This window comes from Oncorhynchus masou, chromosome 8 (assembly GCF_036934945.1).
Source record: "Oncorhynchus masou masou isolate Uvic2021 chromosome 8, UVic_Omas_1.1, whole genome shotgun sequence".
In the NCBI taxonomy this organism is placed as follows: Eukaryota; Metazoa; Chordata; class Actinopteri; order Salmoniformes; family Salmonidae; genus Oncorhynchus; species Oncorhynchus masou.
This window is the reverse complement of record NC_088219.1, coordinates 37,220,190-37,244,967: the sequence shown is the minus strand read 5'-3', so window position 1 is coordinate 37,244,967 and position 24,778 is coordinate 37,220,190. Positions and strand designations below refer to the sequence as shown.

At 43.0% G+C, this 24,778-nt stretch overlaps 1 protein-coding gene and 1 pseudogene across 1 annotated transcript; one reads left to right on the top strand and one right to left on the bottom strand.

Annotated features, from left to right (window-relative positions):
• Window positions 1–4,638: 4,638 nt before the first annotated feature.
• dusp11 (dual specificity phosphatase 11 (RNA/RNP complex 1-interacting)) lies at window positions 4,639–11,233 on the bottom strand. Its single transcript, XM_064972369.1, has 10 exons — window positions 11,088–11,233; window positions 10,785–10,877; window positions 10,583–10,658; window positions 9,719–9,850; window positions 9,505–9,628; window positions 9,298–9,358; window positions 9,147–9,193; window positions 8,996–9,071; window positions 8,769–8,897; window positions 4,639–5,742 (listed from the first exon to the last, which is right to left on the bottom strand). The coding sequence occupies exons 2-10, from the start codon at window positions 10,817–10,819 to the stop codon at window positions 5,457–5,459; spliced, it is 966 nt and encodes a 321-aa protein (XP_064828441.1). The 5' UTR covers window positions 10,820–10,877; window positions 11,088–11,233; the 3' UTR covers window positions 4,639–5,456.
• A 6,362-nt stretch (window positions 11,234–17,595) lies between these two features.
• On the top strand, window positions 17,596–24,683 carry LOC135544618 (caspase-7-like; annotated as a pseudogene).
• Window positions 24,684–24,778: the final 95 nt, after the last annotated feature.

The window sequence follows — 24,778 nt, the reverse complement described above, 5'->3', positions numbered from 1 at the left end:
GGTAAATAATACCTGTATACCACTGGTATGACAAAACAATGTTCAGTATTTTAAAATGTTCACACATTTATAGTGAAATGTTATCAAATCAAATAAAACAATCAAATGTTATTTGTGACATGTTTTGTGAAGAACAGGTGTAGACTAACAGTGAAATGCTTACTTATGAGAAATAATAGAACAATAATCATAAAAAAGGGATAACTACACAATGAGTAATAATAACTTGGCTATATATTATATTAACTCAATACATTAAGTAATGACTTAAGAATTATTTACCTTCTACACTCAAAGATAACGAACCTACAGCACTAGACTAACATCACATGCATCATCCTTGTGGTATTGAGAGATAAACATGGCAATGACTTCACTGATTGCACATAAATGAAGATAGTTCTGACCTGATAGAGTGCTTGCTTTATTATCCAACTAATCTTGTGTCCTTTCTGTCATCCCGTGAACCCCGTTAATTGCTGCTAGCAGCTATATTTCAATGTTGTGTTTCTGTGATCCTGAGGCTGAGAAATTTGCAATTGCGCTAATATGACCACAGGAGGTTGGTGGCACCTTAATTGGGGAGAAGGGCTTGTGGCAATGACTGGAGCGGAATTAATGGAAAGGTATCAAATACATCAAACACATGGTTTGATGCTATTCCATTTGCTGCGTTCCAGCCATTGTCATGAGATGTCCTCCCCTCAGCAGCCTCTACTGATTCTGACATACTGGTACGACCTAAGATGGCGGCTGATATAGGGGCCGGTGCCATCAGACATTTAGCTCGAACTTTGGAACGCTATGGGCTATCAACTCAGTTCTAATTGACCCTTCGCTAAGGCCCAGAATTTTGACCAACCAATTGCAGAGCTCCATGAAAGCCAGTGAGGGCAGTGGGGAATAATTTGGCTAAATAATTTAACAATGAACCAGGTGTACTTGCTAATGTGATTCCTGAAATGTATAATACATTTTTCTAATCTGAAATTATATTTTTGTTACATTGTTTGCTAGCTCAGCTGGTAAGCTAGCTCTGTTTCATTGACCACCAAACATGGCTAATGCTAGCTAGCTAGCCACATAATATAACTTCTCTCATAGCGGTTGTTAGCCATGTTAATAATACAACTCCCATCAGAATACGATTTGGGAGCAGCAGTTTGCTCCAAAATTGGTTGTAGCTTTGATAATGCTGACAGTGAATTCAGAGCTATTCAGTGGCTAGCCACACTACAAAGATAATTTTACGAGGTTCATGTGAAGCAATTATGATGAAAGTCCACCACAAATACCCAAGAGTTTCCTGATTAGCAAGGTGTAGTTGGTGTTTAATTTCAAAGTATATTAAAAAAGTTTGAAATCAGTGGTTAGAAGGGGGAATCGAGTTTTCCAGAAAAAAAGTTGTCAGAAATTGCAACAGTAAACAAGGGGATCAGGGCTTAACAAAGAGCCAATTGCATCTGAAAGCTGAGACTCAACTTGGTATAGAGACATTAGCTGTTGTTTTTTAGGTCTGGTGGCACTTTCAGGGTTAAGGATCGGACCATTTTTTTCAATTTTCCAAATCTAACTGCCTGTAGCTCAGGACCTGAAGCAAGGATATGCATATTCTTGATACAATTTGAAAGGAAACACTTTGAAGGTTGTGTTAATGTGAAATGAATGTAGATCTGGTAAAAGATAATACAAACCAAAAAACGTGAGTTTTTTTGTGGGTTTTTTGTGCCATCTTTGAAATGCAAGAAAAAGGCCAGAATGTATTATTCCAGCCCAGGTACAATTTAGATTTTGGCCACTAGATGGCAGCAGTGTATGTGCAAAGTTTTAGACTGGTCCAATGAACCATTGCGTTTCTGTTCAAAATGTTCTATCAAGACTTCCCAAATGTGCCTAATTGGTTTATTAATAACTTTACGTTCATAACTGTGCACTCTTAAAAAATAGCATGGTATTCTTTCATTGTAAAAAGCTACAGTCAATTGGACAGTGCAGTTAGATTCACAAAAATCTAAGCTTTCGGCCAATATCAGATATGTCCTGGGAAATGTACAACCTCATGCTAATGGCATTAGCCCATTTTAGCTCAACCGCCCCGAGGGGGACCTACTAATGCTGTAAAGGTTAATATGTAATCAAATCAAATCTAAATCAAATTTTACTTGTCACATGTGCCGAATACAACCGGAGTGGACCTTAACGAGAAATAGTTACTTTCACTACAGCCCCGTCGATGAGAATGGGGGGGTGCTCGGTCCTCCTTTTCCTGTAGTCCACAACCATCTCCTTTGTCTTAATCGCGTTGAGGGAGAGATTGTTGTCCTGGCACCACACGACCAGGTCTCTGACCTCCTCCTTATAGGCTGTCTCATCGTTGTCGTTGATCAGGCCTACCACTGTTGTTTCATCGACAAATTTGGTGCTGGAGTCGTGCCTGGCCATGCAGTCATGAATGAACAGGGAGTACAGGAGGGGACTGAGCGTGCACCCCTGAGGGGCCCCCGTGTTGAGGATCAGCGTGGCAGGTGTGTTGTTACCTACTCTTACCACCTGGGGACCGCCCATCAAGAAGTCCAGGATCCAGTTGCAGATAGAGGTGTTTAGGCCCAGTGTCCTTAGCATAGTGATGAGCTTTGTGGGCACTATGGTGTTGAATGTATGACTGTAGTCAATGAATAGCATTCTCACATAGGTGTTCCTTTTGTCCAGGTGGGAAAGGGCAGTGTTGAGTACAATAGAGATTGCATCATCTGTGGATCTGTTTGGGCAGTATGCAAATTGGAGTGGGTCTAGGGTTTCTGGGATAATGGTGTTGATGTGAGCCATGACCTGCCTTTCAAAGCACTTCATGGCTACAGACGTGAGTGCTATCGGTCAGTAGTCATTTAGGCAGGTTACCTTAGTGTTCTTGGGCACAGGGACTATGGTAGTCTGCTTGAAACATTGGTATTACAGACTCAGTCAGGGACAGGTTGAAAATGTCAATGAAGACACTTGCCAGTTGGTCAGCACATGCTCGTAGTACACGGCCTGGCAATCCGTATGGCCCTGCGGCCTTGTGAATGTTGACCTGTTTAAAGGTCTTACATCGGCTACGGAGAGCGTGATCACAGTCATCCGGAACAGCTGGTGCTCTCATGCATGTTTCAGTGTTACTTGCCTCGAAGCGAGCATATAACTAATTTAGCTTGTCTGGTAGGTTTGTGTCACTGGGCAGCTCGTGGCTGTACTTCCCTTTGTAGTCTAAGTTTGCAAGCCCTGCCACATCCGACGAGTGTCGGAGCCCGTGTAGTACGATTCAATCTTAGTCCTGTATTGACACTTTGCCTGCTTGATGGTTCGTCGGAGGGCATAGCAGGATTTCTTATAAGCTTCCGGGTTAGAGTCCCACTCCTTGAAAGCAGCAGCTCTATCCTTTAGCTCAGTGAGGATGTTGCCTGTAATCCATGGCTTCTGGTTGGGGTATGTACGCAGTCACTGTGGGGAAGAAATCGTCGATACACTTATTGATGAAGACAGTGACAGTTGTGGTGTACTCAATGCCATCGGAAGAATCCCGGAACATATTCCAGTCTGTGCTAGGTTAACAGTCCTGTATCTTAGCATCTGCTTCATCTGACCACTTTCTTTTTGCCCGAGTAACTGGTGCTTCCTGCTTTAGTTTTTGCTTGTAAGCAGGAATCAGGAGAGAATTATGGTCAGATTTGCCAAATGGAGGGTGAGGGAGAGCGTTGTACGTGTCTCTGGATGAGCTTTTCCGGTTTGCTTATGGAGGAAAACAGCTCATTGAGTGCGGTCTTAGTGCCAGCATAGGTCTGCGGTGGTACATAGACAGCTACGAAAAATATAGATGTAAACTCTCTTGGTAAATCGACTTGTCTACAGCTTATCATGAGATAACCTACCTCAGGCAAGCAAAACCTCAAGACTTCCTTAGATTTCATGCACCAGCTGTTGTTTACAAATATGCATAGGCCACCTCCCCTTGTCTTACCAGAGGCCGCTGTTCTATCCTGCCGAAAAAGCTTAAAACACGCCGGCTGTATGTTAATCATGTCGTCGTTCAGCCACAACTCGGTGAAACATAAGTTATTTCAGTTAATGTCTCGTTGGAGGGATACACATGCTCGTAGTTCATCTATTTTACTATCGATTGATTGTACGTTGGCTAATAGGACCGATGGTAAATGCCCCTCTCGGCGATGGATCCTTATAAGGCACCCGGACCGTCGTCTATAATACCCCCGTCTTTTCCTCCATGCAAATGACAGTGATGAGGGCCTTGTCGGGTGTCTGGAGTAAATCCTTCCCGTCCGAATCGTTGAAGAATTCCTCCAGTACAGTGTGAGTAATCGCTGCCCTGAGATCAAGAAGCTCTTTTCGGTCATGAGACACAGTGGCCGAAACATTATGTACAACATAAGTTACAAAACGCAAAACAAAAAAAAACATACAATAGCACAATTGGTTACAGTATCATAAAACAGCAGCCACCGCCTTCGGCGCCATTATCACCAGGAGACAGAAGTCTTCACAGCAATTCAAAAAGTATTGTTTCATTCTTGTAGTTTGAACAGTTGGAACAGATCATGTAGTTAGTTAAGACATAGTGGCCATTCAACCATGAGACACACCATGTTTTTCCCGCTCCCAATGTTCTTTATTACCTTTGATCAAAAAAACTCAGACCAAAAAGCACATAAATGACATTTTCATGCATGTACATGATTTGCCTGTCATACATGATACATACATGAAACAGAGTGCATTGGCAACTCATATCTAATAGAAACCAGTCAGTCAGCCAACAGTCAGTAAATCAATCGTCAAGTCATCTCATTCCCAGGCAATTCCACCCAAATTGCGCAAAAAGCCTGGTGGACCAACATGTTAAACTTGGCCTCCGTTAGCCAATACAGAAAGACCTGGAGAAACTCCAGGTGCATGGGAGTCAACTTACTCAGCTTAATATACCAACCAATCTCCTCCCATAACACCTCCCCCATACGCTAACACACCACAATCAGAGCCTTGCCTTTCACAAGTGTTATTCTCTAAAATAAAATACCCCTTTACCCAGTAAGGCCAACATTGAATAGTTGATGTACCAGCCTTACATACGCAATAGCCTGGGGACAAGGTTAGTCAGTCAGAAAACAGTCAGTCAGGCACTTTATGTAAGTGAACTAAGGCCTTTCTCTCCGTCTCAACCGTACACATCTCTCAATTAAAACCTAAAATCTGTTTCTAAAAGCAAATCAAACTATTCAGTCCCCATGGAACTGTAGCAGTCAAACACCAGGAAGCTTCACTTTTAATTTTTAAAAAGCACACTGCACTCCCCCGCTCTCCTCTATTTAGTCCAGTCGTTGCTGCGTTTGTGTCGTGGGCGGAATTTCCTCTGTGGGCCACTTATCTCTTCAGAGGGGAGGGAGGAGGCAGACCCCTCAGGCTCATTAGTCCACCCTTTGGGGGAGTAACGAGGAAGAACAGGGAAAGGGGGAGGGCAACGAATTCTCCTCTCGCCTTCGTGGTGGGAGGACCTCCAGTCCTCCCCTCCTGTCTTCCTCTGGTGGGTAGGGCCTCCTCCAGTTGTTCTGTGGCTTGGGGGGTCTCCATTGGTAGTTGTTGAAGTGAGGAGGATGGGGGAGAAAGCTCGGGTGGGGAGGCCACATGCCATAAGGAGGCAGAGGAGGGGGGAAGCCGTGAGTCTGGTGGTTCATACCCCTCTGGTGGAGAGGCCTGTAGAGAGAGCGAGAGCAGAACCGTCAGACCAGAATTAAACATATGGAGTGAATTCGGAAAGTATTCAGACCCCTTGACCTGTTCCACATTTTGTTGTTACAGCATTATTCTAAAATAATAACATTTGGGCTAATTTATTATAAACTTAAATATCACATTTACAGAAGTATTCAGACAATTTACTCAGTAGTTTGTTGAAGCACCTTTGGCGACAATGAAAGCCTAGAGTCTGTGGTATGAAGCTACAAGCTTGGGAGATGTTGGCAGGCTTCAGATGTTCGATCATGTTTAAGTCTGGGCTCTAGCTGGGCCACACAAGGACATTCAGAGACTTGTCCCGAAGCCACTCCTGCGTCGTCTTTGCTTAGGGATGTTGTCCTGCTGGTAGGTGGACCGTCGCCCCCCAGTCTGAAGTCCTGAGCACCCTGGAGCAGGTTTTCGTCAAGCATCTCTCTGTACTTCGCTCCATTCATCTTTGCCTTGATCCTGACGAGACTCCAAGTCCCTGCCACATCACGATGCTGCCACCACCATGCTTCACCGTAGGGATGGTGCCAGGTTTCCCCCAGATGTGACACTTGGAATCAGGCCAATCTTGGTTTCATCAGACCAGAGAATCTTGTTTCTCATAGTCTTAGTCCTTCAGGTATGTTTTGGCAAACTCCAAGAAGGCTGTCAAGTGCCTTTTACAGAGGAGTGGCTTCCGCCTGGCCACTACTATGGTGGAGTAGGGCAGAGATGGTTGTCCTGGAAGGTTCTCCCATCTCCATAGAGGAACTCTAGAGCTCTGTCAGAGTGACCATTGGATTCTTGGTCCCCTGCCTGACCAAAGCCCTTCTCCCCCAATAGCTCAGTTAGGCCAGACGGCCAGCTCTAGGAAGTCTTAGTCGTTCCAAGCTTCTTCCATTTACGAATGATGGTCACTGTTTGTCAGGGGCTTCAATACTGCAGACACTTATTTGGTACCCTTCCCAAGATCTGTGCCTCGACACAATCCTGTATCGGAGCTCTACGGACAACTCATTCGACCTCATGGCTTGGTTTTCGCTCTGACATGCACTGTCAACTGTGGGACCTTATATAGACAGGTGTGTCCCTTTCCAAATCATGTCAAATCAATTGAATTTACCACAGATGGACTCCAATCAAGTTGTAGAAACATCTCATGGATGGTCAACGGAAACAGGATGCACCTGAGCTCAATTGCAAATCTCATTGGAAAGGGTCTGAATACTTATAGTTGAAGTCGGAAGTTTACATACACCTCAGCCAAATACATTTAAACTCAGTTTTTCACAATTCCTGACATTCAATCCAGGTAAAAATTCCCTGTTTTAGGTGAGTTAGGATCACCACTTTATTTTAAGAATGTGACATGTCAGAATAATAGTAGATAATTACTTATTTCAGCTTTCATTTCTTTCATCACATTCCCAGTGGGTCAGAAGTTTACATACACTCAATTAGTATTTGGTAGCTTTGCCTTTAAAATTGTTAAACTTGGGTCAAATGTTTCAGGTAGCCTTCCACAAGCTTCCCACAAGAAGTTGGGTGAATTTTGATCAATTCCTCCTGACAGAGCTGCTGTAACTGAGTCAGGTTTGTAGGCCTCCTTGCTCGCACACGCTTTTTCAGTTCTGCCCACACATTTTCTTTAGGATTGAGGTCAGGCCTTTCTGATGGCCACTCCAATGCCTGGACTTTGTTGTCCTTAAGCCATTTTGCCACAACTTTGGAAGTATGCTTGGGGGTCATTGTCCATTTGGAAGACCCATATGCAAACAAGCTTTAACTTCCTGACTGATGTCTTGAGATGTTGCTTCAAAATATCCACATCATTTTACTTCATGATGCCATCTATTTTGTGAAGTGCACCAGTCCCTCCTGCAGCAAAGCAACCCCACAACATGATGCTTCCACCCCTGTACTTCACGGTTGGGATGGTGTCCTTCGGCTTGCAAGCCTCCCCCTTTTTCCTCCAAACATAACAATGGTTATTATGGCCAAATAGTTCTATTTTTGTTTCACCAGACCAGAGGACATTTCTCCAAAAAGGACATTGTCCACATGTGCAGTTGCAAACCGTAGTCTGGCTTATTTATGGCGGTTTTGGAGCAGTGGCGTCTTCCTTGCTGAGCAGCCTTTCAGGTTATGTCGATAAAGGACTTGTTTTACTGTGGATATAGATACTTTAGATAGATACACCAAAGTAAGTTCATCTCTAGGAGACACAACACGTCTCCTTCCTGAGCAGTATGACAGCTGCGTGGTCCCATGGTGTTTATACTTGCATACTATTGTTTGTACAGATGACCGTAGTACCTTCAGGCATTTGGAAATTGCTCCCAAGGATGAACCAGACATGTGGAGGTCGACAAATTTTTTTTTGAGGTCTTGGCTGATTTCTTTTGATTTTCCCATGATGCCAAGCAAAGAGGCACTGAGTTTGAAGGTAGGCCTTGAAATACATCCACAGGTACACCTCCAATTGACTCAAATGATGTCAATTAGCCTATCAGAAGCTTCTAAAGCCATTACATAATTTTCTGGAATTCTACAAGCTGTTTAAAGGCAGTCAACTTAGTGTATGTAAACTTCTGACCCACTGGAATTGTGATACAGTGAATTATAAGTGAAATAATGTCTGTAAACAATTGTTGGAAAAATTACTTGTGTCATGCACAAAGTAGATGTCCTAACTGACTTCCCAAAACTATAGATTGTTAACAAGAAATTTGTGGAGTGGTTGAAAAACGAGTTAATGACTCCAACCTAAGTGTGTGTAAACTTCCGACTTCAACTGTACATGTAAATAAGGTATCTGGTTTCAAAACTATCTGAATATCTCCTCTCGCTTTGAAATTATGGGGTGTTGTGTGTAGATTGATATATTTCATCAATTTTAGAATAAGGCTGTAACTTTACATTTTTGGGGAAAAAGTCAAGGGATCTGAATACTTTATGATAGTACTGTATGTAGACATACCTGTATGTCTATAAGGGTTAGAGGATAGGGTGCTTACACAAATTGGTTGTAATCATGCCTGTCGTAATGTCTGTCGCGGTCGTGGGCAGGAGAGTCGAGAATGTTATGACGACTGCCAGAGCGGCCTCTGATTGGCTCCTGCTCCGACTCCTCCATCCCATCATTACTGCAGAGGGAGGGAGGAGGGATGGATGAATAAAAGTATGGATGGACAGAGACAACAATAGAGAGACCGACCGATCAACCAACCGAGACACAAATTACCTTCTCTTTGGCCCAGTCTGTAGGTCTTTCAGGTAGTTCTCTCTTTCTATGGGGTGACCCCGCGAAGAGTTAAACACTGGAATAACACATGGAAAATACATTACACACATGCATGTGTGCACACAATTTTTGAATGAGGATCAGTACTCACACTCCACAGCCTCTTTAGGATCAATCCCATCTACATCTATCAGATACCTGAAGAGGAGAGAGTGAGAAGAGGAAAAGAAAGATGTAGGTTACAAACTAAGCACATGTAGAATCTACCAGAAACTCCACAAGATCTGCCAAAAGCTCCTTACCTACAGACCAGGTAGCCTGTCCTGTTGAGCCCATGAGTACAGTGTACTCCGATCAGCTTATCTTTGAAAGAGAAAGATAATAAATACGTTTACATTATCTTGTATTTCTGCTGATGTGTTGACGATTAACTATCAAGACACAGACAATCAGTTTCATGAACCACAAGTGAGGGTGTGTGTGTGTGTGTGTGTGTGTGTGTGACTGACCGTTGTGTGTGTTGTCTCGTAGGAACCCGCGGACGGCACGTTTGAAGCTAAGGATTGTGGGGTCACTGGGAACTTCATGACCAGCTGTGAAAATCTTCAGGTAGAACACGGAGTCTGGAAGGTCCTACACACACACACACAAACTACACTAGACTACACAGTAAGTGATTGTGTGTGTTTGTGTGTGTGTGTGGAAGTGATTGTGTGTGCGTACCTCAGGTTTGTAGTAGCGCGTAGTAAAGGTGAGGTCTATAATCAGTCCCAGCTCCTGTCCATCTTTCTCCATAGTCTGCATCAGCTCCCATGGACCAAACGCCTGCGAACGTTCAACATGACGACACAGGGACTGGAACACACACACGCAGTTATTAGCCAAGTAACTACTAACACTCCTAGCTACCAGGGGTGTACCATTAGTCGGACTCCGTTGCAAAACGTTTCGTCTGTTGCAAAAAAGTTTTGCAACAGAAATAATTGACTCCAAACGGAAAACATTTTGCAACAAACAAGATTTTCTATTTGTCATATTCAGGTAGGTCCCTCACCATTTTGTTTGCATCCTAGAGTAAAAGGTTTCTGTTGCAATACGTTTTGCAACGGAATCTGAACAACAAATACATCCCAGTATACCGATTACAAACCCCAAGGCCACTAACACCAACCCCGTAACCCAGTGCTTAATCTCTTTTGGACAGACTCGCATAATGGTAGGCCTTCATTGTAAAATAAGAATTTGGTCTTAACTTACTTGCCTAGTTAAATTAAATAAAACATAACATTGAGCAGCTGACACAATTCCGCTAGATTCTTGTTCTGGGTTTCCTAGACTACCCAGTGCTTGACAACACACCAGGGACACACACAGCGAAGTCACTGAAATTCACCATGTATTTCACATCAAGTACATCGTGGAGTTGAGTGACTTAATAACACACACACACACACACACACACACACACACACACACACACACACACACACACACAGCGCTCCACAAGGCCATCTGTTTGAGACAAAAGATGGAGAGAGACGGCGTAGTGTTTTTGTGACACACACACACACAGCTCTTGACTGTTACCGGTTTCAGAGGGACTTTAAAAGCGATGAACCGCGTCCCAGATATAATCTTCCCCACGGCCTGGTAGTCTTCCCATCTGTAGGAGAGATTGCAGGACATCAATATGACAGTCTAGAATCCCGTCTACATTACTAATTGAGGTCCAGCTCTGGGGGCTAACATTAGCATTAAATAGTTAACCGTTTAAACTGTGGCTATTTACCTGTCCGGTATCCCGTTTTTCTTGCGAGGCGGCATCTTTTTCTTGGGTTCACTTTTGGATAACAGTTAACCTTACTTATACAATCAACATGATCTGCAATCAAAAAAAATGTGTATTAGCCACTAGCAGCAAAACGAAAGTATGTCTACGTTAGCTATCAAATTATATCGACAACACAGACGTATTGAGAAAGGTATCACAAATGTCTGGGCGGTCGACGGAGGATTAGCCAGCGCTCGCTAACTACGTTAGTTCTCAAGGCACATTTTTTGCTGTAACGTTGTCAACAATTTCCTTACTCACCCAGTCAAATATTAACTCTTCTCAACAGTTAACATGAACCGTGTTTCATTTGACCTGAAAACAGAAGTCAATGTATTCAACCGAAAGCAAGTTAGCATGAATCGCATTCCACCTTTCAGCTGCCGCGTTTGGATGACGTAAGGAGAGCCTAGTGTATCTTGCGGTCAGAATGTCTCTGTTCTCCCCTAGTGGTTTGGATGTGTTATGGCAGGAGAGGAACCCCAATTTAAACCTGAATACAAGCATAGCAGATATTGCTCGACCAATTTTGACACGGTCTTTCTAAAGCACCATTGGGTTGTCAGTCAGTTGTCTGTAGTGATACCGGAGCACCAAGGCCGGTGGCGAACTCGCTAAGCAGCTGAATTCGAAGCGGGGTGGCGGACGCGTTTTTCGCTTTATCAAAAGGACGTCATCAACGACGTCCGAAGCTTCATTTAATCACGTGATTTTTCAACCCTTGTGTAGCAAAATGCGGGATCCCGGCTGGTTTTGCCGTGGTCCCGGTGTTTTCTTCCGAATCCAAGCTGCTTTCTCACGCCGACTTCTACTGTACACCGTACTCAAATCAAATCAAATTTTATTTGTCACATACACATGGTTAGCAGATGTTAATGCGAGTGTAGCGAAATGATTGTGCTTCCAGTTCCGACAATGCAGTAATAACCAACAAGTAATCTAACTAACAATTCCAAAACTAATTTATTATACACAGTGTAAGGGGATAAAGAATATGTACATAAAGATATGAATGAGTGATGGTGCAGAGCAGCATAGGCAAGATACAGTAGATGGTATCGAGTACAGTATATACATATGAGATGAGTATGTAAACAAAGTGGCATAGTTAAAGTGGCTAGTGATACATGTATTACATAAGGATGCAGTAGATTGTAGAGTACAGTATATACGCATACATATGAGATGAATAATGTAGGGTATGTAAACATTATATTAGGTAGCATTGTTTAAAGTGGCTAGTGATATATTTTACATCCTTTCCCATCAATTCCCATTATTGAAGTGGCTGGAGTTGAGTCGTGTTGGCAGCAGCCACTCAATGTTAGTGGTTGCTGTTTAACAGTCTGATGGCCTTGAGATAGAAGCTGTTTTTCAGTCTCTCGGTCCCAGCTTTGATGCACCTGTACTGACCTTGCCTTCTGGATGATAGCAGGGTGAACAGGCAGTGGCTCGGGTGGGTGTTGTCCTTGATGATCTTTATGGCCTTCCTGTAACATCGGGTGGTGTAGGTGTCCTGGAGGGCAGGTAGTTTGCCCCCAGTGATACGTTGTGCAGACCTCACTACCCTCTGGAGAGCCTTACGGTTGTGGGCGGAGCAGTTGCCGTACCAGGCGGTGATACAGCCCGCCAGGATGCTCTCGATTGTGCATCTGTAGAAGTTTGTGAGTGCTTTTGGTGACAAGCCGAATTCCTTCAGCCTCCTGAGGTTGAAGAGGCGCTGCTGCGCCTTCTTCACGATGCTGTCTGTGTGAGTGGACCAATTCAGTTTGTCTGTGATGTGTATGCCGAGGAACTTAAAACTTACTACCCTCTCCACTACTGTTCCATCGATGTGGATAGGGGGGTGTTCCCTCTGCTGTTTCCTGAAGTCCACAATCATCTCCTTAGTTTTGTTGACGTTGACGGTGAGGTTATTGTCCTGACACCACACTCCGAGGGCCCTCACCTCCTCCCTGTAGGCCGTCTCGTCGTTGTTGGTAATCAAGCCTACCACTGTTGTGTCGTCCGCAAACTTGATGATTGAGTTGGAGGCGTGCGTTGCCGCGCAGTCGTAGGTGAACAGGGAGTAGAGGAGAGGGCTCAGAGTGCACCCTTGTGGGGCCCCAGTGTTGAGGATCAGCGGGGTGGAGATGTTGTTGCCTACCCTCACCACCTGGGGGCGGCCCGTCAGGAAGTCCAGTACCCAGTTGCACAGGGCGGGATCGAGACCCAAGCTTGATGACGAGCTTGGAGGGTACTATGATGTTAAATGCCGAGCTGTAGTCGATGAACAGCATTCTCACATAGGTATTCCTCTTGTCCAGATGGGTTAGGGCAGTGTGCAGTGTGGTTGAGATTGCGTCGTCTGTGGACCTATTTGGGCGGTAAGCAAATTGGAGTGGGTCTAGGGTGTCAGGTAGGGTGGAGGTGATATGGTCATTGACTAGTCTCTCAAAGCACCCCGTAGTGAGTGCTACGGGGTGGTAGTCGTTCAGCTCAGTTACCTTGGCTTTCTTGGGAACAGGAACAATGGTGGCCCTCTTGAAGCATGTGGGAACAGCAGACTGGTATAGGGATTGATTGAATATGTCCGTAAACACACCAGCCAGCTGGTCTGCGCATGCTCTGAGGGCGCGGCTGGGGATGCCGTCTGGGCCTGCAGCCTTGCGAGGGTTAACACGTTTAAATGTTTTACTCACCTCAGCTGCAGTGAAGGAGAGACCGCATGTTTCCATTGCAGGCCGTGTCAGTGGCACTGTATTGTCCTCAAAGCGGGCAAAAAGGTTATTTAGTCTGCTTTCTTCTTGTAGTCTGTGATTGACTGTAGACCCTGCCACATACCTCTTGTGTCTGAGCCGTTGAATTGAGATTCTACTTTGTCTCTATACTGACGCTTAGCTTGTTTGATAGCCTTACTGAGGGAATAGCTGCACTGTTTGTATTCGGTCATATTACTAGTCACCTTGCCCTGATTAAAAGCAGTGGTTCGCGCTTTCAGTTAGAATTAGGATGTTGTGTCAATAGGTTCACCTGACCGGTAGACCGGTAGCTTAGCCGGTAGAGTCGGGAACTATAACTGTTCTATACTATAGTATATTCTATACTATAGAACAGTTAGAGATGTTACAGTGTGAGGTTGAAGGCACTCTATTTTTTAAAATTGTTTTATGTGAAACCATAATTTCTGCAGTGTGTTCATATAATGTGTTTTACTAAGTCTAGTGTAAGATTCGGTCTTAAGCACCCTAATTAATGTAATAGGTTCCGTTTTAGAAAAATAGTCAACTTGAAGGCAGACAGGATGTAGACCTGCTATTCCAATCTATTATAGGCTATTACAATTTAAAGGGCCTTTATTGGCATGGGAAACATATGTTTACATATTTACAAGTGAAATAGATAATTAACAAAAGTGAAATAAACAGTACAAATATTTAACAGTAAACGTTACACTTACACAAGTTCCAAACGAATAAAGACATTTCAAATGTCATATCTCTATATACAGTGTTGTAATGATGTGCAAATAGTAAAAGCACAAAAGGGAAAATAAATAAACATAAATATAGGTGTTTGTTTTTCACTGGTTGCCCTTTTCTTGTGGCAACAGGTCACACAGCTTGCTGCTGTGATTGCACACTGGCATTTCACCCAATAGATATGGGAGTTTATCAAAATTGGAGGTCTGTGTAATATGAGGGAAACATGTGTCTCTAATATGGTCATACATTTGGCAGGATATTAGGAAGTGCAGCTCAATTTCCACCTCATTTTGTAGGCAGTGTGCACATATTTATTTAACCTTTAATTAAGGCAAGTCAGTTAAGAATGGATGTCAGAAGGTGAATTCACCAATTTGTAAGTCGCTCTGGATAAGAGCGTCTGCTAAATGACTTAAATGTAAATGTAAGAACAAATTCTTATTTAAAATGATGGCCTACCAAAAGGCCTCCTTCGGGGACGGGAGCTGGGATCAAAAATAACATATATAAATATAGGACAAAACACACATCACGACAAGAGAGACAGTACAACACTACATAAAGAGAGACCTAAGACAACATAGTCTTCTCTTGAGAGCCATGTCTGCATTCGGTGGCCTTTCTCAATAGCAAGTCTATGCTCACTGAGTCTGTACATAGTCAAAGGTTTCCTTAATTTTGGGTCAGTCACAGTGGTCAGGTATTCCGACACTGTGTAGTCTGTATAGGGCCAAAGAGCGTTCTGTTTTGCTCTTTTTTAATATTTTTTATTCTTTCCAATGCGTCAAGTAATTATCTTTTTCTTTTCTCATGATTTGGTTGGGTCTATATGTGTTGCTGTCCTGGACCTCTGTGGGGTCTGTTTGTGAACAGAGCCCCAAGACCACCTTGCTTAGGGGGGCTCTTCTCCAGGTTAATTTCTCTGTAGGCGATGGCTTTGTTATGGAAGGTTTGGTAATCACTTCCTTTTAGGTGGTTGTAGAATTTAACAGTTCTTTTTTGGATTTTGATAATTAGTGGGTATTAGCCTAATTCTGCTCTGCATGTATTATTTGGTGTTCTAAGTTGTACACAGAGGATATTTTTTGCAGAATTCTGCATGCAGAGTCTTGATTTGGTGTTTGTCCCATTTTGTTCTTGGTCGGTGAACGGACCCCAGTCCTCACAACCATAAAGGGCAATGGGTTCTATAACTGATTCAAGTCATTTTAGACAAATCCTAATTGGTATGTCGAATTTCATGTTCCTTTTGATGGCATAGAAGGCCCTTCTTGCTTTGTCTCTCACATCGTTCACAGCTTTGTGGAAGTTACATGTGGCGCTGATGTTTAGGCCAAGGTATGTACAGTGTTTTGTGTGCTCTAGGCTAGCACAACAGTGTCTAGATGGAATTTGTATTTGTGGTCCTGGCAACTGGACCTTTTTTGGAACACCATTATTTTTGTCTTACTGAGATTTACTGTCAGGGCCCATGTCTGACAGAATCTGTGCAGAAGATCTAGGTGCTGCTGTTGGCCCTCCTTGGTTGGGGAGAGAAGCACCAGATCATCAGCAAACAATAGATATTTGACTTCAGATTCTAGTAGGGTGAGACCGGGTACTGCAGACCATTCTAGTGCCCTCAACAATTTGTTGATATATATTGAAGAGGGTGGAGCTTAAGCTGCATCCCTGTCTCACCCCCCGGCCCTGTGGAAAGAAATGTGTGTGTTTTTTACCCATTTTAATCGCACACTTGTTGTTTGTGTACTTGGATTTTATAATGTCTTTTATAGTTTTCCCCCAACACCACTTTCCATCAATTTGTATAGCAGGCCCTTATGCCAAATTGAGTCAAAAGCGTTTTTGAAATCAAGAAAGCATGAAAAGACTTTGCCTTTGTTTTGGTTTGTATGTTTGTCATTTAGAGTGGCAGGTAGTCTAGTGGTTAGAGCATTGGGCCAGTAACCATAAATGTTGCTAAATCGAATCCCCGAGCTGACAAGGTAAAAATCTGTCATTCTGCCCCTGAACAAGGCGGTTAACCCACTGTTCCTAGGCCGTCATTGTAAATAGAATTTGTTCTTAACTGACTTGCCTAGTTAAATAAAGGTTTTTTAAAAAAAGTGTGTGCAGGGTGAATATGTGGTCTGTTGTACGGTAATTTGGTAACACAGATAATGAACCTCCCAGTAAGGATCCGTTTTTTCGGGCAAGCGCCGAAGCCTTCAGAGAGCCTTGGGATCCCATTACTGTTAGTATGTGTCTGCTCCAGGCAGGTGTGTATGTCTGTCAGTCAGTCATCCGGGCTGTGTTAAGTTCATGTGGCGATTATTATGTGGCACTCATAACAGCTCCTAAATTCGTAAATACCAGAATACGACTGGGAGTAATCCACTTGAACGCCACCGCAACTGGTAATTAGTAGTGGGAAACTTGTCTATCATCTCTGAGCTCCGACCTATGTTACATGCCGAACTCTGACGTCACACACTAAGGAAATGACCTCGATAACAGCATTTTTCAGAAGTTAAATGCAACAACAAAACATTATTTGTGAAAAACAATATATTAATATGGTTTTTAACACTACAATTTGTTTGCGGCGTTCTCAAGTTGAAAGCACGTGAATGCACACAACTCTTTGCTCCCAGTTTACAAGTAGTACTTTCTGAGTATCCCACTTGAACGCAGCATTAGTTATTGACTACTAACCTTGAATTGAGTACTCAGACCCATCCCTAACAATAAGTAAAAATAAGATAAAGACATTAGTCTGGTCTTTGTGGTTCCTCCCCTGTGTGTAGGTGAAAACAAATACTTGAAATGTTCAGGCAAGTGATCATAATCTTTGGGCAACACCTCAAAAATCCTGACCTGCCTGATGGGCATGTGCCTTTCAGACTTTGGTTTAATGTCAATCCCTGCAGTGATGTGACTTCTCAGAACCCTTTACCCCTATTCATATAATGTGACCTTTTAAGTCCCAAGTCATTGTGAAAGTGAAGCTACTAATGATAGTCTGTCCAGCAAGCCCTGTAAAAATGATAGATGAGCTGGTAATGAATTGCTATTGAATGTAAAAGGTGGGTAAGTCCAGAGATGAGCTAGCACATGTTTTACTGAGCTGACATTCCCAGTAGACAGCAAAGAAGAATGGAAGGAGGAATGAATGTAGGAAATAACAGGTAATACCAGGAACTGTGATGCAACAGCATGCGACCGTGACATTTTGCCAACAACCACCCAGGTGTGTTAGCGTTGAGGGCGTGGCTGTAGCCGCTAGCCTTCCTGTCTGCCGGTTGGAACAGCTGCAGTATAAAATACATATGCACACATGAACTGGACACTCTTCGACTTTACAGTGACTGACACACAGCTCAGGTGGATATTTGCCTGCTGGTGGTCTATTCAGGTGGGTTTTTACCTATTGGACCTTACTCCATAAGGGAAGAGAGCTCACTTCATTCAGTGCTCTGATCCACACTCTTTCTATTACATTGGACTTGTGTCGCGCTTTGTGCACAATATAGCGGTACATCTTTCACAGACTCTGACATAAACCCCCAGGGAGCAAGCAGGGGAAGACAGGAGCACGGACACACTCCCAAGGGATAGGTAGAAATCTTGAAGGAACCAAACTGCAACAACGTGACTGGGCCGTTGGTCTCTATATATTTGGACATGCCGCTGTGGAGACGGACAAATGCTGGCGATGAGGAGTGCAACCGGGCCGTGCTGGTCTCCGAGTCAAACTTTGACCATGGGGTACCACTGGGCAGAAGGCCGGGGGCAGAGAAAGACACCAAGAGACTCCACTGTGACTTGACCAGACTGGGCTACAGGGTGGACATTCACATGGATCTTAACGCTCAGGAGATTTACACACTCTTCAAGACAGGTAACACACATCTTAGACACACGCCCCTGCTACAAATCAGCTTCAAAACAATAATAAATACTTTATAACCTGGTTTTATCAATGTTATCAAACTTAGCAGAGTTGCTACATAATGTTATCAATTAGGGGACGGTCACGGAGTCCGCCGCAGCCCAGCACACAAAGCAATGGAAAAGGTATATACACACACATACAAACACACGTATCATGTTCTCTAACCCAAAAGTCCTAAAAGTCTATGAAGGTCTCAGATTCTGGGAGGAATTGTTAACTGTTTGTCTCCTGAAAACAGCCCAACCCTCAAGATCCTTCAAGTCAACACTGATTGGTCTTGTTTTAACACATACAGAGAAATATGTTATATGTTAAATGTTGTTATTTTACTGCTGCTCTTTAATTATTGGTTGCTTTTTCTCTTACTGTTTTTTAGGTATTTTTTTAAAACTGCATTGTTGGTTGTAAGGAAGCATTTCACTGTAAGGTCTACACCTGTTGTATTCGGCGCATGTGACAAATAACTTTTGATTTGATTTTATTTCTACTGGTGTCTTTGCTCAAGACGTTAATGACCATTGCCCAGTTGTTTGTGTTAGAGATGTAAGAATACAAAAATCTAAGCCTTGTGTCATGACAAATAGGAACTTTAAAAACCACAGTGAATAGACTTTTCTTTACAGGATCTTTGTATTAGTGAGCTTGATTGTATTTCAGCTTTCCCTGAACCTCATTTAGCTTTGAGCCTTTTTGCAGATGTCTTCGATGCTATTGTGGATAATCATGCTCCCTTTAAAAAATGAAGGGTTAAAGATAGTTTGACTTCCTGGTGCACTCTGGAATTATCAGTCAGTCATTCATAAAAGAGATAAGGCTTGGGTCAAGGCCAGAAACACAGGCTTAGGCCCAGACTGGCAAGCTTTTAAGCAACTGAGGAATCATTGTGTAAAAAAAATCAGAAAGGCAAAATCTGATTATTAAGTAACTGTGCTTTCAGATTGTAATGGGACCCCGGTAAATTCTGGAAAACTGGAAAAATCCCTTAATAGTTCTAGTTCCCCCTCTCTGCCACAACAAATTAATTCAGACTCTGGCTTCATTACAACAACAACAAAAATGCCATAATTGAATCACCATTTTATTTGGGCTATCTCTTTGAAAATAACTTCTTAGCCTATTCACAATGATATTACGCTGGATGCTGTTAGCTAGTGCTTTTCTTTTTGTTTATTTACAGAAAAGGAACTCCTGGATGCTTTGCTAGCAAATAGACAACAATAAATCTATAGGAGCTGGAGCTGACCAATTTGGATCCTGGTCTGCTTCATTATGCAGCGCCCATCATTGTTGGTTCAATAACCTACCGTTTTTATTTAACGTTGTTATCAGGAAATATTGCAAAAGTATGGGAAATCAGCTCTTGTGCTGCCACTTCATAATTGTGGGGATAGTAGAGATCTTAATCATTATCGCCCCATTTCAATATGTCCTTGTCTAGCAAAGATTCTCGAATCTTTGGTAATTGTACAACTTTGCTAAAAAAAATGATTGGAGAAATGTATTTTGAACGTAAGCCAATCAGGGTTTAGGCCTGGCGTAGCGTTATGACAGCAACCACTTTAATTGTTAATGATCTTGTCAACAGCTTTTGATACTGTTGGTCGTGCTATTTTATTGACTAAGTTGATAGGCCTCGATAGGCCTGAGCTCTGACGCCTGTTCATGGTTTCATGATTATCTTAGTGACAGAACTCTGGCCATCGAGATTTATGCAGTTTAGTCTGAAGTCCATAAAGGTGTACTACAGGGGTCGGTTCTGGGACCTGTTCTCTATTTATATTAACATCGTACGTCAATCTGTTAAAAATGGTACATTTCATCTATATGCGGACGATAATATTATGTATGTTATTTCCTGGCTGTGTCTAAACTACAGTCAGGTTTTATAGCTGATTTAAAACTTGTGCTTCATATGGGCAAGACTATATTCATGTTGTTTTTAAATTCTCGTAAGAACTTTTCAAATTACTTACATGTTCACTCATTATATGGTTCTCCGATTGAATGTTTTCCCGCATATAAAAACTTAGGCACTTGGTTTGACATTTGAAAAACATATAGATGAGCTGGTTAAGGAGCTAAGATTTGAAGTTGGCTTTGTCTACAGAAACAGATCATGCCTTTCTCTAAGCAGGTAGGAAGCAGATCATTCAGGCAACCTTTTTATCTGTTCTTGATTATGGTGATGTTATTTATCAAAGTGCAGCTGCTCCTACTCTTAAACCTTTGGATGCCACCACCAATAGTGCCCTTCGTTTTGTTTACAGGTGACAGTTTTGATACCCATCGCTGTATCCTGTATCAAAACGTTGGCTTAACTTCGCTAAAGACCTGTAGATCTCTACATTACTCCCAGGTGAAGCTGGTTGAGAGAATGCCAAGAGTGTGCACAGCTGTCATCAAGGCAAAAGGGCGGCTACTTTGAAGAATCTCAAATGTTTTGTTTAACACTTTTTTGGTTACTACTTATGTGCTATTTTATAGTTTTGATGTCTTCTTTATTATTCTACAATGTAGAAAATAGTAAAAATAAAGAAAAACCCTTTAATGAGTAGGTGTGTCCAAACTTTTGACTGGTACTGTAAACTGAACAAAAATACAAATGTAACATAAAATAATTTCAAAGATTTTACTGAGTAGCCAGTTGATTAACTGTTTAGCAGTCTAATAGCTTCGGTGTAGAAGCTGTTGAGAAGCCTTTTGGACCGAGACTTGGAACTGCTTGCTGTGTGGTAGCAGAGAGAACAGTATGGGTGGCTGGAGTCTTTGAAAATATTCTCTGACACCACCTGGTATAGAGGTCCTGGATGGCAGGAAGCTTGGTCCCAGTGATGTACTGCCCTCTGTAGCGCCTTGTGGTTGGATGCCAAGCAGTTGCCATACCAAGCAGTGATGCAACCAGTCAGGATGCTCTCGATGGTGCAACTGTAGAATTCATTGAGGATCTGAGGACCCATGCCAAATCCTTTCAGTCTCCTGAGGGGGAATAGGCATTGTCGTGCCCTCTTCATGACTCGTGGTGTGTTTGGACCATAATAGTTTGTTATTGATGTGGACACCAAGGAACTTGAAGCTCTCGATCCGCTCCACTACAGCCCCGTCGATGTGAATGGGCTACAGACGTGAGTGCTACTGGGCGGTAATCATTTAGGCAGGTTGCCTTGGCATTCTTAGGCATAGGGACTATGGTGGTCTGCTTGAAATATTTAGGTATTACAGACTCGGTCAGTGAGTGGTTGAAAATGTCAGTGAAGACACTTGCCAGTTGGCCAGTGCAGCCACTGAGTATGTATCCTGGTTACCCTTTGTAATCCATAATAGTTTGCAAGCCCTGCCACATCCGAAGAGCGTCAGAGCCGGTGTACTAGGATTCAATCTTAGTCCTTCATTGACGCTTTGCCTGTTTGATGGTTTGTCGGAGGACATAGCGGGATTTCTTATAAGCATCCGGATTAGTGTTCCGCTCCTTGAGTGGCAGCTCTAGCTCAGTGTGGATGTTGCATCTAATCCACGGCTTCTGGTTGGGATACATACTGTACGTATGGTCACTGTGGTGACGACGTCGTTGATGCACTTATTGATGAAGCCGGTGACTGATGTGGTAAACTCCTCAAAGCCATTGGATGAATCCCGGAACATATTCTATTCTTTTAGATTGCATTATACAGGGTACATTTGTAAATAGACTTAGGTCTCATAAATAATGGTTAAATAAATATTAGGGGGGGCAGAGGAAAGATACTGTCATTCATTGTTATTTACAGTAAAAACCACTGGAGATGTGAAATATGTAAAGGGCGCAGACAGGATGAAACTATGACACACACACATGCACACAGCGAGAGAGACATAATGTCCTAGTGATGCATTGCACAGTCCCATACACACCTATTTAATAACTACTCTGCAAACACCTGCAGACATGCGCACACTGTGTTGTGCCCTGCAGACAGAAGGATGACTGATGGGTGAGCTAATTGTTAGTTGAAGCAGACTGTTTCGAGGAATCAAGGGCCACCATCGTCACATGCCACAGCAGGAGATGTCTTGTCTTTTTTCTGCTAACCGGCTCAGCCAGAAAGCTAGTCTAGTCCTCTCAAGGTTTTTTTTACTTGCCACTGTGCTGCTGCTTGCTCTTAGTGGGTCTAGGCCAATAAAGCATTTTCTGACCCAGTAATGTATAAATTAATACAATTTGATTAATTGATTGACTGCAGAGAGCGAGCAGCCGGTGAAAGAGTGCTTCCTGGCGGTGCTATCATCTCACGGGGAGGAGGGTTGTGTGTTCGGGGCGGACGGAATGCCGGTTAGACTGTCCCACATCTTCTCCTGCTTCAACAACACACACATGGAGGGAAAGATCAAACTGTTCTTCATCCAGGTCAGTACCATCATCACCACACCCACAACAGTGAGGTCAGTCATTCAATCAGTCAGTGATAATAATCAATAGTAATCATCTTTCCCTCTCTAGGCGTGTCGTGGGGGTGAGCTGGATGATGGCGTGACAGTGGAGACGGATTCAGCAGGAAGTGACATCATTGAGGACACCTTGTCTCAATACATGTCCATCCCCATGGATACGGCAGTTATGTACGCCACCGCACCGGGGCGTTCATGAGCCCTCTGGGGGCCGTCTTCCTCCAGACATTCTGCATCCTATTGGAGGAGGAAGGGGGTGGTGCCCTGGAACTGACACTCCTTCTGACACGCCTTTCCCATCGCCTTTTGCTTCGAGGCCCAAGGTCGTCTGCTGGGGGGGAAAATGCCTTGCTTGGTATCACGACTGACCAGAGAGGTGTTCCCATTTGCCGAGCCCGGAAGGAGGGCGTGGCCAATGGACTTTCTGCCGCAACATTCGTCAACCCAGAGTACAACAGACCTCACAAACATATAAGCTGCACCCCAAAGCCTTTGTGAGATCTGAAGAGAACGGTCTCTCTCGGATTGTTAGGCTTGACTCTTGCTCTGTCAGCTAGTACGGTTGACTTCGAGTGTTGTTGGTCAGAAGGTTGTGTTTGTGGGCCTAGGTTGGGATGGAATTTCCACTCTGTTACATTTGTGTGTATGAAATAAAAATAATGTGATGATCAGACATGTGGATGCAGGAACAGATCGGGAGGTGTTGATGGTTTCACCATAGAGTAGATTATCATGGCCCCTTTCCTCAATAAACGAATGCGTCTTAAAATATCCGAGGATGAAAATGGCTAGCTATCACTTAGCTTCTGCTGCTATGCTCTTATTTGAAACAATTTAATTTAAGTTGAGTGTGCTAAAAACTACCTTGAGGAAATTCTCTGATATTTTTAATTCATTGACTGATATGTTCAAGGTATTTTTTTGTATTGTAACTATGACAAATTAGTTTATTTCTGAGTTATGGCTCTGACTGGGCTGATACAGTTGATTTATTTTTTATTTCACCTTTATTTAACCAGAACAAGTTCTCATTTACAACTGCGACCTGGCCAAGATAAAGCATAGCAATTCGACACATACAACAACACAGAGTTACACATGGAATAAACAAAACATACAGTCAATAATACAGTACAACAAATTCTATATACAGTGAAGTTGAAGATACAGCCAAATATGAGTACCTCTGCTGTAGAGGAATGAGGAGCAACAGCCCATATATACTAAAAGATTAAACCCACTTATGTGTAGGTGGGCAGGTGAGGAAGACATACTGAGCTGTTGGAAGGACTAGGGGCATTTCCCAACACAGACAGGTAAGAATGGGACAGAGGAACACATGAGTGCCTGTCACGCTATCCACAACCGGATATACTGTTACATACTGTACGTACCACAGAAACACAACACACTGATTAACAACCACATACCATACCAGGGTTGGTGTAAATTCTATTTCAATTCAGAAAGTACATTATGATGGCAGGAAGCCTAGTGGTTAAGAGCATTGGGCCGTGACCGAAAGGTCGCCGATGAAAAATCTGTCTGTGCCCTTGAGCAAGGTAGTTATCCCTAATTGCTCCTGTAGGTCGATCTGGAGAAGTGTCTGCTAAAATTCCAATGCTTTTCAATTAGGAACATTTGTTTTGATTTCGGAGTTGACAAATTTAAATGGAATCGACCCCAACTCTGCCACACATTATTGATTCATTACTGATAAAATTGTGCGTCTGAGCTATTGCTTTCCACTCTAAAGATTAATTTACGGTAAGCGGTGTTCCATCAGGAAGCCGATCAGACACCGAACTGAAACAGTTTAATAGAGCAAACATTATACAACAGTTTACCCAGGGATGGTAGAGGGAAACGCAAACTGCTCCGTGCGCACACATACCAAAACTATGCTAAGCCCTGCTTAGATTGTAAGACGATCATATAATATTAAATTAGTCCGGTAGTTTCTGCAACATATTGGGTGTTTCTGGAGCACACCCAGTTACTGCACTTTGTAGTTTGTTTATTGTAGCAATAAAAGGATGAGTTAAGGAAACATGTTCTTGGACAGAGACCATATCTAAAACGTGTTACTTCTGCTGGTCAAACATTGTATTTGTTTGTTAAGAAACAACTAG

What these genes read in the sequence shown, in the direction of transcription:
- dusp11 (XM_064972369.1), bottom strand. Translation starts at nt 10,819, where the DNA reads ATGCCGCCTCGCAAGAAAAACGGGATACCGGACAG. An exon ending in TTAAAGTCCCTCTGAAACCG is followed by an intron (nt 9,851 to 10,582) that starts GTAACAGTCAAG and finishes TGTGTGTTCCAG; the next exon opens with TCCCTGTGTCGTCATGTTGA. An exon ending in CATGATTACAACCAATTTGT is followed by an intron (nt 5,743 to 8,768) that starts GTAAGCACCCTA and finishes CTCTCTCTACAG; the next exon opens with GCCTCTCCACCAGAGGGGTA.